Here is a 14172-nt window from a genome sequence, read left to right as displayed (position 1 = left end):
CAGTTGTGGTGACCAGCACTGTTGAGTTACACCCTTCTCACCCTTACTGCCTTCTTTCCAGTTCCACTTCTCCTCTTCCAAGAAGGCGACATCCCTACTAATTATCACCTTCTTAGTTTGAGGTTGAAATACTATATAGGCTTTAGACTGCAGGCTATACCCAACAAACACACCAGGCTCAGACTTCTGATCTAGTTTCCTTCTCTTTTCCTGAGGTACATGTGTGTAGCATACACAACCAAATACCTTTAAATTCTTCACAGATGGCTTCATCTTGTGCCAAGCCTCATAGGGTGTCTTCTTCTCCAAGGCTTTTGTAGGGAGCCTGTTGAGCAGAAAGACAACATTATTTGCTGCCTCTGCCCAGAACTTTAGTGGCATGTTCTTCTCCTGCATAAGACACCTTGCCATTTCCACTATAGTTCTATTTTTTCTCTCACTCCATTTTGCTGTGGAGAATATGGGGCAGTAAACTGACGTTCTATGCCTCCTTCATCACAAAGGCACTTAAACTTGTTTGAGGTATACTTAGTACCATTGTCTGATCTGAGTACCTTGATCCTTCTACCACATTGATTCTCAATCAAGCACTTAAATTTCATAAACACCTCAGCAACTTCTGACTTAGCTTTCAAAAAATAGATCCAACACATTTTGGTGAAGTCATCAATGAAAGTTATAAAGTACCTGCTTCCATTTAGAGAGGCTTCTGACATGGGACCACACACGTCTGAGTGCACCAATTCAAGCTTCTCAGTAGCTCTCCAGCTTGCTCCCTTGAATGGAATTCTTGCTTGCTTGCTGAGTAGACAGATTTTGCAGGTGGAATCTTGTTCCTCCATGACTGGCAGCCCTTTAGCCAATTCATTCTTCTGCATATACACCAAGCCCTTACTGTGATAGTGCCCTAGCCTTTTGTGCCAAATCTCTGGAGCTTCAGTTTGTGTCTTGAAGGCAACTTGCTTCTCTTCCAAAGGATTGAAAGAGAAACATTTATCCTGCATAGGTATCCTGAACAGCTCCTGGCCACTTGCATCAGAAATCAAACACTCCTTTCCTTCAAACATGACCTTATACCCTTTCTCAACCAGCTGACCAACACTTAATAAGTTTTGGTCTATCTCGGGCACATAGAGCACACTTGTGATAACCTTAGCACCAGTATAACCTTCAATCACCACAATTCCTCTTCCCTTCACAGCAATGTAATCTCCATTCCCAATCCTCACTTTTGTAGAAAAAGAGCCATCAAACTCCTTAAACAAGCTTCTGTCACTTGTCATGTGGTTTGTGCAACCACTATCCACGAGCCAACCACTACCTGCAATACTTGAGGCATAGCAGGATGCAACAAATAAGTGCTCAACTTCCTGTGCTGCTTGAGCTTCATTTTGTTGTTGTGTGCTCTTCTCCTTACAGAACCTGTCAATATGGCCCATTTTATGACATTTTCCACATTTTACATCTACTCTTCTCCAGCATCTGTAGTGAGGATGATTTGTTTTCCCACAATGCTTGCAAGTGGTCTGCTTACCCTTCTTGCTTTGATCTTGAGCACTGGAGCCTTCTGATCTTGCTACTGACTTGAAGCTTTCACCTTCTCCTTTTCTTTGGTTCCATTTCTTCCCTTTGCCTGCAGCATTCAGCTGTAACTTGGCCTGCAATGCCCCTTCTATGGGCTCTCCTCTCCTTATCATCCTCCTTTGCTCTTGTGCCTGTAATACACTGAGCAATTCTGCCAATTTTATTTATGACAGATCCTTTGTGTTCTCTAGAGAAGCTATGGTAGCCTCAAATTTTTTAGGCAGAGGAATCAATATTTTCTGCACAATTCTATCATCCTTTATATCTGTCCCAAGCACCCTTATCTTATCAACAATCTCAATAAGCCTATTTGCATATTCCTTCACAGTTTCTGCATCATCCATTTGCTGCCTCTCAAACTCTCTCAAGAGGTTCAGCACTTTCATTCCTCTCACCCTCTCATCTCCTTCATGCTCAGACTTAAGAAAATCCCAAATAGCTTTAGCTGATCCATACCTCATTATCCTTGTGAAGATTGTTGGGGAGACAGCTGCAAAAAGACAGGACTTTGCCTTGGCTTTCCTGGTTGTCCTCTCTTTATGGTATTTGATCTGATTCATGGTCGGGTTCTCAGGAAGTGGAGCCACCTCATAGTCATTCTCCACTGCTTCCCATAAATCACACCCTTCCATGTAAGCAGCCATCTTCATTGCCCATGCTTGATAATTTTCTCCATCAAACACAGGTGGCGCCATACTAGGGAAGCTGCTTGAGCCTGATTCCATCTTCTTCTGACCTTCACTGGATGCAAAGACTCTCGACCAAGCAACTCATAGCCCCTTAAGATCAATTGCTACTCTGATACCACTGTTAATTCTCTTAATTCAATCCTCACAGTAGACCAGCGGAACTCAATTTAAAGAGAATGAGAGAATGCATATTTGACAAAGAGAAGGAAAACTGTCTACTATTGAAAAACTTCAATACAATGCTCTAAAGAAAACCAGTTAAAGCTTAAACATAAAGCTGAAAAATAACTGCACCTAACGTGCAAAAACTAAGCACCTAAACACCTAAACACCAGTTAATTGACTCCTTAAAAATAGCAACTAAGAAACAAACAAAACTGACATTTGACTAACAAAAGACAAAAGCAGCTCTGATGCATTTATCTCCAAGAACCCGTCCTTATTAGAAAAGAAAGGGGAAAAAATTTAAAAAAATATCTGGTCTTGTTTGCTTGCATTTCTAAATTTGTGTCCCATTGACCCTTGAAGTTGCAGTATTAGTAGACTTGCAATAGCTGCATTATCTTCCCAGTCTCGGTCAATATTAAAATACAGTCTACGATTATTTGATCCTTCATCTTTATTCAGATATCTCTTTTGTGTACTAGTATCTGCATATTGGTTGAACAGTGAAGGTCCTCGGGGAAAAATTGTTCGTGGTCAGTAATTTCCCGGAAAGCGCTTCATCTTTTGGTGTGGGGTTGGCCAAAGTGACTCGTCTTGTCTCATTTTGGATGGTGTATCGACTCCAAAGAAAGGGATTCATTGATTGAACCGCTGATTGTTATGGATTGTATATATTGGATCCCGGTCAAGTCCATGCCATCGGAAGTTCGAAACAGTGTTGTGACATACGTACATTTGTTGTTATTTTTTTCTTTTTTATTTTATTCTAATTTCCGTTCATCCGCACGTTGCAGGGAATTATTATTTGACTATATATTTTATATTATTTTATATATACATCATTAAATAATAATTTATTATTCCTACAAAAAATAATAATTCTATTATATTTTGTATGGAATAAATTAATATTATGAATTAATTAATGTTATTCTTTTTTCTTTTTGAAAGTTTTCATGATTTAATTAATGTCGTTTAATTGTTGTGGATAAGTTAATCAATATGAACCATGTAATAAATGAAAGTTTTAATTAATGTCATGGGGTTACGTAAAGAACTGGGACATGAGGAGCTGAAAGTTTGAACTTTGAAAATTTGAACAGGACCAATCGATGAAAACTGACTGATTGCTTGGAAAGAGCCATTTTTATAAAAGAGACAAAACCACTGGGGAAGCCTTTTGGAGTGTCCCGCACCTCAATTTTCTTAGACAACACTAATAAATATATATATATATATATATATTATCAATCATTGCTTTACTCGATTAAATAAGAACGAAGACCCAGACCCCAATCACTAGCAGGCCACATGCACAAACGATTTGTTTTTCCTCAGTGATGACAACACCTTCCGTTGCATAAACGAGGTTATTTTAGTAAAATTATGCAAATCATAGAATACCCCGTTGAGTAAGTCCTTGATTTCATGGCCCTGTTCCTGCTTTTCCCGTAAAGTTTGATGCTTTTACCAACAGAAGTACGAACGGAACCATTGGGGGAATAACATGTTTGTCTCGAGTCCTGTTTTCCGACAAGAATAAGAATAACATGGTTTGCAGGCAATAAGCACAAGTGGAAGTACTTCGAAAATTATTACGACTTAACAAGCCGACATTTTGATTCTTTTCCACATGCAGAATAGTTGAATTTTAACGAAAAGGGGTCTTCCCCGTGTAACTCGATGAGGAATAATCCACAGGATTGGTTCATTATGGAAACACCCTGGCCACTTTCCTCGTGCATCTTTACATCACCTGGCCAGAAATTTCTTGAACTGTTAAGGACCAGTGAAAGGCTCATAAAAGAATAGGTTATAGACATATATATACCAATGGAGCGATGCTGTCACGACCTGAAATTTATACCGAATTTTCCCTATATTTCCTCGATATCCATTACCATATAAAATTCCCAAAACTGGCTTACCATAAAATTCCCAAAAATATAAAACCAACCTGGTAAACTCTAATATGTATATACATCTCAAAAGAGAAAAATTTTCTTTTTCGCACTCATATCAATAATACAACTAAATAAAATTTCAGGTCGTAACATTTTCAAATCCATTATATTCCAAAAAGGATATCTATCAAATAACTAAGGTACCTACCTAGTTCTCCGAGCCGATCTCCGATATCAAAAAGTGTTTCTTCCACGCAGCTAAAAGCTTATCTAGAAAATTATATGCAAGGTGTGAGCTGCATCTCAGTGAATACTATATTCCAAAGTAAAATGACATTATTAAATAAATATTTATTTGCAAATAACTAAATATTCAAATGAATAATACAATCACATTTATTCCAGCTATAAGCTTACCCGCATATATACGCAGTATATATATTATATATACATATTTAATAAAAATTAATTTTATCCAATATAGTAAGTAAACTTAAGTTCTACTAACCAATTCACATAATCATTCTATCCGTTTCTCTAATACCCAATATCACATAAACATTAAACATCCATTCATTAGCATTCCATAGCAACTCACAACACAATCAATTGACAGATCAAACTCTAGCAACAACACGGTTTTCATATAACAACTACAGACAATTTCAACAATCATCACATCTCCAACAATTATCAACAAACAACACATCTCCAATAATCATACCAGCCAAATAATATAAAACACAAACCAATCAATATAGCCATATGGTTGCATTTCCTTACAACAGAGTTGTAACGGTACCGTGACCCCGCACTCATATCCACAAATTCCTCATTTCATTTCTCATATGCGGGGGCTGCCCATTATCCTCCAGCAGTAGGAGTTTAGGCATCCATTTTATATCCCGCCGGATCGGCGGTCTAGGTTTCCATTTTATATACCGCCGAATCAGCGGTCCCATGGCTATAATCAAACGACAATCACAAGCATAAACAATTGCAATCATGCCATCGCACCTCATATATCATCATACACAAGCACAATCTCAATCACATTATAGTGGTATCACATTATCATCATATATCTCATACACAATCAACATATACAATCACACTGCATATCTCAAATCAAAATAAACATAAAAGGGCAATATCTCTCAAATCAATTCATACAATATAGCAAGACCGATTTCTTAATCTCTAACTATCACAATATTCTTCCTAAATAATTTATATAACTATAATACATCATTATACAAGATAATTGAGTATTCACATAATATATATATATATATATATCATTTCACAATGGAATAAAGTACTCACCAAAACTCCCAAGATATCGTCCATCGAATCGAGCCTTTCGAATATTGGGATTCAGTCTCTTCGGTCTCTAGACAAGTATAAGCATGACAAGAATCGAATTATACATACATGATACATTACAAGATCAAACCATTCAGCACATTCGTTTACTGATTAACTATTTCTCTTTAGAATTAAATTACAAGCATAGCCCCTTTGACCTAAATGAGAACGGATCATATGTTATAACTAGACAATATAATCACTATACATATTGGTGCTGGTTGATCTCTCTCCTATTTCAAGAAAATACTTCCATAATCAAGTTCAGTTCTAACCTATCTATACTTCCCATCAGCCCCCATCCATTATTTTATTCACACACAAATTGCTAGGACCTTCCCTTCCTATTTCCTAACTTATTAAAGCGATTAACACCAAATAAAGGAAGACCTAACCAAATGGAAGAAAAAGCTTCATATTTATATATATATATATATACATACGTGTATGAACTTACTTATCAGCATAATACCAACTTATATAACCCATACATATATTAAATTCATTCAAGCTCTTATAGTTCTCATGACACTGTTCAATATACCAATTATGTTAACTTCAAAAATATAACTTATAATATAAACATCTTATAAAATATACCAACAAACAATTATCAGTCTCAACTTTGTCAACCATCACAGACCTTCCAGGATCACAACAACTTCAAACAAGCTAAATCATCACATATCAACGTTAAAAAGAATCATACAAATTGCAGTTATCGAACATAAAACCAGCATGTACACTCTATCCTTCCATAAACCTCATAAGGCTTAAGCAATCTCATATAATCTACTTCTTTCAGCTCAAAACAGTTTAAGAGAACTCAATCTTCAGATTTATGTCTCTCACTCAAATCTCCAAGCAATCCATTTATAAATAGAGCTCAACATTGCATCTGTAATTTTCGTCCAACCAAACTCATTAATTGAAATCAACAAATATAAAATCAGAACATAAATTTGATCCTCCATTGAACCCAATCAAACTCACGGCTTAATTACTCAATCCCACTATCCAACCAGCAAATCACGCCTTAGACTTAGCTGTGGTGGGCAAAAATATACATAAATCTTCCTATAAACATCAAAGTAATTTTATTTCGAAACCTTATTCTCACTAAATGAAATCAGACCAAAAGTTCTCTTCATCCCTTCTCGTAGAAACAGTTTCAAAAAGAAGCAATCTTTGATTGCTTGATATTGAAGGAGTTCGAAGAACGCTAAAGGAGAAGAATTGAGATGAAAAATCATCAGAGACTTAAATACAAAGGAATCATGGAACCAAGTTCCATTATATTGTTGCATTTTTTTTTCCATCACCTGATTGCTCCTCGACCTTAGAACGAAACCAAACCAGCAAGAACAAGCCAGAGAGACATCAAATCAGCAATGATCAGAAGCTAGGGAATCAATTAGAAGCTCATGAGATAGGAAAGGAGAAGCATGCTTGAGCTCGATTAAACTCGAGAAGGCCGTCCATGTCGGGCTCTATTTCTCTCTCTCTCTCTGTTTCCTGCTCTCTTCCTTCTTCGGCTTCTTCCCCCCGCCAAAAGCAGAGCAAAGAAGGAAAGAAAGAAACAAAAATGAAAAGAATAGAGAAGAATAGAAAGAAACAAATGAAGTGGAATGGATGGCGGTGGGAAAATGGGGTAAAATGAGGGCCACGTGGAGCCCTTGCCTCCTTTCCTTTATTTTTATTTTTATTTTTATTTTATTTGCTTCAGCAATATCCATGTAATATATGCGTGTATATATATATTTATATATATGTATGTATGCTATTGAAATAAAAATATCAGATCTCACAGATGCCGACTTGTATGTGCCACTACTTTCAAAGCGGGCAACAATGGCTTCCCACTCTCTTCCTCCTCTCCCCGAGCAACGCATCATCGTACTCCCTCTCTCTCTCCCTCCCACCCCCCTGCAAATGCGTACTTGTTCTTCAGTAAAAATCTAGGCCTTTTCTCTTCCCGCCTTTTCTGCTTGACCGACATAGACGCAAGAAGAATGGGTGCTGTGTGTTTGTGTTGATAAGCTGTTCTGGTTTCTTGGCTGATTGGGTAATTTATGGTAACGGTTTTGGTTTTTATTCTTACGTGACAGGTGGGCTTTGGTGGGACTTGCTTGGATTACCTTGCTGTTGTAGCAAATTTCCCTAAACCCGACGACAAATGTCGAAGCAGGAGCATGAAGGTGCCTTCATGCTCCTCTTCTTCCATTCAAATTTCAGTTTTTACTTGCTGCAGTGTGTTGGATTCCTCCGTGGTTGTTTTCTTAAAGAACCTCTGTGTTTTCACTTCTGATTCTGCTAGATGCAAGGTGGAGGAGATGCAGCAAACACTCTGACTTGCGCGGCTCGTTTGGGTTTGAACCCGAGGCTCATTTCTAAGGTTATTTCGACTACCCCATGAGCAAGTTCATTTTGTAATTGAGCCCCTTTGGATCTAGTTTCTTATGGTACCTCCACTGGTAATTAACTGTGAGTCTTTGAAATGTCATGTATTCACTAGATTGCTGATGACATGCCGGGCTCGAGCATACTGAGGGAACTAGAAGCCGATGGCGTAGATACTTCTGTTCTCGTGGTAAGCTTATGGACATGATACCATGCTTGTTACGGAGGAATGAATATATATTATGGGTATTAAATTTTCATTGGATTTATACGGGCTTGGGCCTATATTCACTTAAAAGTATTGGTATTCAAGTCTCGTATAAACTTATAGTTATTTTTTCATTGTTTTTTCCATGTGGGATTATAATCCCCGACAATGGGAAAACCTTCATCCATGAAAGATCTTTTTTTTTTTTTTTCGATGGCAAGGTTCGGCTATGAGATTGACCCTGAACTCAACACTGATACAATCTCTAGTCTCACTCTTCTTACATGGCTAACGACTAAGATAAAAACGACATTTATCTTTTCTCTAATGAGAAATACCCTTTTCTCCAGGTGGCTAAGGAGGGCGTGACACCGTTTTCCTACGTTATTGTTGATCAGAAAACGTGAGATCATTTCCTATCTCGAGAACATTTTAATTTTAAGGAAAATTAAATGGAACTACGACAAGACACGAAGCCACGCCTTTTTTCCTCAAGAAAGCCAAAGTCATAAAAAAATAAAATAAAATAAAATAAAAAAAACCGAATTTCTTCAGTATTCCGAATTGAAAATTTCCCGACACCAGTTAATTCGATTTTATCCAACTTGGTTATTTATTGTCCAATGGGACAGTTTGATTTTCGGTTTGTTTAGCACACGGCATCTTTTGGAGAGGTATTAATATACCCTCAGGTGGGTAGTTTCTATTGACAAATGCAATCTTTTAGAACATGCCCATCCTTATTCTAGAAGATCGCATTTGTTGATACAAATTACCAATCAACATGCAACGGTGCAAGTTAATATTACTTAACAAATTCCCCGAGCATACTCGTTAAACAGGTCCTTTATTTTCCTGCAGATGTAGTCGTATGGATACTTAACGTACCTTAACCGGTTGACTTTGCCTAGAATATCCTACAAACCATAATGACTGCAATATCAAGTGTTCGATTAACTATATTGTCTCCAGGAACACCCGGACTTGCATTTTCACCCCGGGGCATCCTCCTCTGAAACCAGATGATCTTTCCCCATCGAGCTTGGAAGATGCAATGAGAGGTGCAAGTGTTGTCTATTTCGATGGGAGGTTGCCTTATACTGCTGCCTTTGTCGCGCAAGAGGTAGTAACCATCTTAACTGCTCATATTTTCTTCATCAATGATTACTCTTTTTCGTTTTTGTTAGTGAATCCACCTGCAAGTTTGCCGTGCAAGGTTTACGATTAGTCTAAGTGTTCATGCAGATAAGATGTACAATTTGTTTTTGGTATTTTCTATGAAGAGTCTCGCTTTAAATCTCTTGCAAGTATGAAAGTCTACTCTAATTAGCTTATTCATCCAGTGCAGGCTGCACGGAGGAATATACGTATTCTGCTAGACGCAGAAAAGAAGAGAGAAGGATTAGATGATATTTTGGTCTTAGCTTGTTACGCTGTTTGTGCAGCGAAATTTCCGCAGGTAATTCACAATTCTTTGTTCCATGAGCTTCAGTACAAACGCTCCATTCCATGCCTGCAAGATTATCTATTTTTCCCCTTCTGGTTTCACTGATCATTTAATATAATGAACTGTGTCTTTTTGGTTCTTTTATGGAACAGGCTTGGACAGAGGCCCCAACAATCGGGAGTGCTCTAGTTTCGATGCTGTTGAGGTTGCCGAAGTTGAAATTTGTGATAGTGACTTTGGGCGCAATGGGTTGCATAATGCTCGAGAGAATCGATATTGGTATGCCAGCGAGCTCTTCATTTAACCCCAAACATTTTAGTATTTAAGCATCCCCAAATAAATGCCTTAACTTGAGTTTTTGTATTTTAGATTTTTTTTTTTTCTAACGGGAATTTCATGGTGGAATCTGTATCTCGCAGAGCAGCCACCAACTGAAGAAGTCGACGTAGATTGCTTACTAAGGTCACTGGAGCAAAGAAGAGAAAGTACAGTTACCACCCCGATATGTATCACGTCGGTAATGTTTGTCTTAAGTTTCTCAGAAAAAGAATGGTTTCCAGCTCTATTCCAGATACATTAACGTCAAGGCTATCAATTCATAGGTCCACGGCTGTTTTGGATCCAATGGATTTCTGAAAATCACACAAAGATCAACTAAGAATTTGAATTTAGTGAAATATAGGGAACAAATTCAGTTCAAAAACCAGCTATTTGTCTGAGAGCTAGTCGGTCTATTTAGCACACTTGATTATCCGGCTTCCAGGAACTGGGCCCAGAGTCCAGCGGAGTACATTCTAAAGCTACGGAGAAAAGCACCGTTTTGGTTGTATTTTGGCTCATCTACTAGTTTAGCTTAATACGTAATTCCCCTATGAATTCTGCTTTCGGATAATAATATAATTGTTCCTGACGAGGAATAAATTTGCTGCGATGAACTTTGCCTGACAGTTGCTTATACGTTTTACGTCTCCTTTCCAGGAAGTGATGAACATGGGAGCAGAAGGAATAGGGACAGTGCACGGGAAATTATTCTTGGGAACAGCGGAGAAGATACCGCCTTCTGAATTAGTCGACACGACTGGTGCCGGTGATGCTTTTATCGGGGCCGTCCTTTATGGTACTAATTTGAACCTCTACTCTTTTCGTCGAAAGAATGGACAGGAAACATCGGACTGAACCTATATGTACGATGACTTGGAAATAGCCTGTTACATCATTAGTATTCATCGTTTATTGCAGGTCTCTGTGCTGAAATGCCACCTGAAAAAATGTTGCCATTCGCTGCAAAAGTGGTAAGTAGACTACCATTCGCCTTGTCCTGTTCGTGTTACTTTGGCCTTAAGGCAAAAGGAAGTTGAATTAATTCGCCAAGACATAATCTTCAAACAGAATCTTTATACAACATCTCGTTTTGGCTTCTGACAACTATTTATACTCACGGAAGAGAAACCAATGTAAACAAGCACATCTTATGCTTCTTATGATAAGTTGGAAGAGAAAAACTTGGGATGCTACTTAACCATCTTTCGCTGAAGAAGCCGTCACGCCTGCAAATCCATTGTGAAAGCATGCATTCTGTACCGGAGGAGAGGAACTTGTCTTAAAACATTTTCTAATGCTGGCCCATTTGCAGGCGGCTTCTTGCTGCAGAGCTCTCGGAGCCAGAACTGGTCTGCCACATCGAACAGATCCGTGCCTCGCCCCGTTCCTGCAAGATGGGCGTATGCATAACACGACTAAATGCGCTTCTAACATTTCTGATTGAAGAGTCCCTTCTGGTGAAATTCGTCCAACACTTGTTGTACGATGCTGCTTGTCCTCAAAAGCCTCACGCAATCGTCCCATGAATAAAGTTGGATTAGCTTATAATATGACAGTCAGGAGATGAACCATTAGTTCGTGTAATTGTCTTCTTGCTGACGTATGTGTGAAGTTCCGCTGGCTGTCATCTTCAAAGTATAAACTCTTTTTGCGTGTCCAGGTCGATGGATTGACAAGGAATGAAATGGTGGAATGAGGATTTCCTTTTCATTTCATCATACTGAACATGTACGAGAAGTTATACTTGAAGAGGCCCTTTTCTTAGGCCTTATTCGGTCTCGTGAAAATTGTAAGCCTGTAAACATTCGGTTCTAAGAAATAATAAAACTTTCCGCGACAATTCTGCATTCTGTGTATTCCAATGTTGGCAAAGAGTGTAGTTAAGTCGAGTCAACATTCGTTATTGCTAGGCTCAAAGCTCGAATCGACCTGAAAAAAGCTCTAAAAAGGATGTACTTTTTAACTGGTACAATAGTTTGATGACCGGTCATAGAGGAGAAACTCAACTGGCCTCTCAGTCTCAGGGGTACCAATGGTTGAACTCGACTCGCACTGGACCAGAAAGCTTCGATCCACCTCAAAGATTTTTAGTCGAATTCGAGTAGTAACTAAATTGAGCTCAGTAGCTACCATAGGCTTTGCTCGAGAACTAGATCCAAATTAATGAATCCGATGATTAGTCGTCCCGAACTGATTCTCGTTCAGCCAACTGGTGTAGTTTCGATTACGACTAATACGGGGATTAGGATGGATTGGGCTCATCCCTGCGGGCCTTTTTAGGCCGTTTGAAGCTTGAACTGCGCTAATAATAATTCACCAATTCGGGCTTGGGCTTGGGCTTGGGCTTGGGCTTGGGCTTGAACTTGTCCAACAATTGCGCCGAAGCTTATTTACTATGTCCTTCTCGTAACCACGGCCGATTGCTTTCGTGTATCGGATATTGTTCGGAGGTGAATTGATGCGGCAGATGACGTGGCAAATCGGTATCTAGAAAAAAAAAAGTTCTGATGACCTTGTTTCGAAAGAAACAATCTCAGGAGCACAACTCACACCGTTGGCTATGAAATGACGAGATTTAAGGCAAATTTCATCGTCTAAGGCCTCAAAAAGGCATTTTAATGTTATTATGACGTTTTTGCATTTTAGGAAAAGTTTATGTTTTTCGTGTAATTTAGGCATTTTTAATTCTTATTTAAACTTTGTAAAACCCTAGGGTTAAGACGGTTGTTTTTTTATTATTCAATAAAAATTAGAGCTTTCATGCTCTTGCCCATTCTTGGATTCAATCAGAGTTGGATGCCAATTACTTAGGTATTCGAAGAATCAATAGAGAGTTGAAGGTCATAGTTCCGGTATCATGTGGAATCAACGGGTCTGTGATGGGTTATTCGTGTGTACGTCACGTCATGAATGCAGTTCACTGTAAGAAGCCACGAACAGGAAGATATGATCTTTATCACAAGCTAGACAATTCAAGCATCATCATGTGCCTTGCATTTGCCCCCGTCATGTGCAGTTGTACACAGTCTCGCCCAAACACTTAATGCAATTGTCAAAAGTTTTTGTTGAATAAGTACACGGATAGCCCTATCACATAATCGAATCTGAAATCTCTGAAGTTAGTATGCAAGTGCTTGTTTCATTATACTACCGCCCTTTCTCTGAGCGGTCATAGTTCATTATTTGGGTACATAATCTTTATCTCAAAAACCAAAAGGAAAAAAAAGGGTACAGAATCTTTATGAAGCATTCAGGACTTGCTCATGTCAATCTATCTCTCTCTCTCACTATATATATATATATATATATATATATATATATATAAACGATACACAACTTAATTTCACGTCATCAAAAATAAGAAACGAAATTTCCTCATTTTACCACGTCATGACTTATGTATTAAGGAAATTTTTATCATTAATTGTGTAGTAGAATATATATATTATTTGATTATAGCCCAACCGAATATATATAAGAGAACAAAATATGCAGTAGACTATATGCATTAACAATTATTCATGAATTTATATATATATATATATATATATATATATATACTGCACGAGTTGAACAAATAGAGGCAATGCTATATTAGTTAATGCAATGTTATATATTTTGTTGATCGGATCATAGCAATATATATATAAGTCGCATATTCTATATAAGAAATATATTGCAATGCTATATTAGTCAATAGGTCTAAGTGTGTTTCTAGAATTATATTATAACGTAAACTATCTTATTTGGAAACTGTGTGTATATTTAACTATAAAATCCCAACTCCAAACGGCCCCAAATTCACCCAAAAAAAAATCCCTACGACATGCAAATATTCTTGTCTCTCCTCCGCCTTCCAAGTTTTATTGGTTATTTATTATACACAATCTTATTTGCAAGTAAAAACCCATTAAAAGATCGAAACTTTCATGTCATAGTGCCCCCGCATATTCCATGAAAGGAACCGACCCGAGCAATTCAACGCAGAGCTCAACGTCCAAGCACTTAAATCGATATTGACAAACACCACAGGGCCTGAAAGACAAATTACAAAACAAAGCAGAGGCAAAAAGGAAAGAACTTTCA

The 14172-nt window shown here is 38.0% G+C and overlaps 1 protein-coding gene, 1 long non-coding RNA gene and 1 other non-coding gene across 6 annotated transcripts; 1 reads left to right on the top strand and 2 right to left on the bottom strand.

Moving 5' to 3' along the window:
- Positions 1-3831: 3831 nt before the first annotated feature.
- On the bottom strand, positions 3832-7299 carry LOC116212736. 2 transcript variants are annotated; one of them, XR_004157904.1, is made up of 4 exons: positions 7033-7299; positions 5669-5735; positions 4551-4612; positions 3832-4194 (listed from the first exon to the last, which is right to left on the bottom strand). It is a non-coding gene; the product is annotated as an uncharacterized LOC116212736 (long non-coding RNA). The 2 variants fall into 2 exon arrangements; XR_004157903.1 differs by having other exon boundaries at positions 5669-7297.
- Positions 6958-7038, bottom strand: LOC116215759. The gene has a single exon (XR_004158559.1). It is a non-coding gene; the product is annotated as a small nucleolar RNA Z199 (small nucleolar RNA).
- Positions 7300-7468: 169 nt separating the features above from the next.
- Positions 7469-11936, top strand: LOC116212735 (sulfofructose kinase-like). Of its 3 annotated transcripts, none has more exons than XM_031547410.1 (12): positions 7469-7606; positions 7819-7908; positions 8028-8105; positions 8226-8300; positions 8669-8721; positions 9291-9441; positions 9667-9777; positions 9918-10044; positions 10185-10282; positions 10744-10882; positions 11005-11057; positions 11399-11936. In XM_031547410.1, the coding sequence occupies exons 1-12, from the start codon at positions 7484-7486 to the stop codon at positions 11528-11530; spliced, it is 1230 nt and encodes a 409-aa protein (XP_031403270.1). In that variant the 5' UTR covers positions 7469-7483; the 3' UTR covers positions 11531-11936. The 3 variants fall into 3 exon arrangements, with proteins under 3 accessions (XP_031403270.1, XP_031403269.1, XP_031403271.1); XM_031547409.1 differs by having other exon boundaries at positions 7509-7660; XM_031547411.1 differs by having other exon boundaries at positions 7581-7726.
- Positions 11937-14172: the final 2236 nt, after the last annotated feature.

The sequence above is a fragment of the Punica granatum genome, chromosome 7 (assembly GCF_007655135.1).
Source record: "Punica granatum isolate Tunisia-2019 chromosome 7, ASM765513v2, whole genome shotgun sequence".
NCBI lineage: Eukaryota > Viridiplantae > Streptophyta > Magnoliopsida > Myrtales > Lythraceae > Punica > Punica granatum.
The sequence above is the reverse complement of the archived record's forward strand: the minus strand, read 5'-3'. Positions and strand labels throughout refer to the sequence as shown.

What these genes read in the sequence shown, in the direction of transcription:
- LOC116212735 (XM_031547410.1), top strand. Translation starts at nt 7,484, where the DNA reads ATGTATGCTATTGAAATAAAAATATCAGATCTCACAGATGCCGACTTG. An exon ending in GTCGAAGCAGGAGCATGAAG is followed by an intron (nt 7,909 to 8,027) that starts GTGCCTTCATGC and finishes TGATTCTGCTAG; the next exon opens with ATGCAAGGTGGAGGAGATGC. An exon ending in TGCCATTCGCTGCAAAAGTG is followed by an intron (nt 11,058 to 11,398) that starts GTAAGTAGACTA and finishes GCCCATTTGCAG; the next exon opens with GCGGCTTCTTGCTGCAGAGC.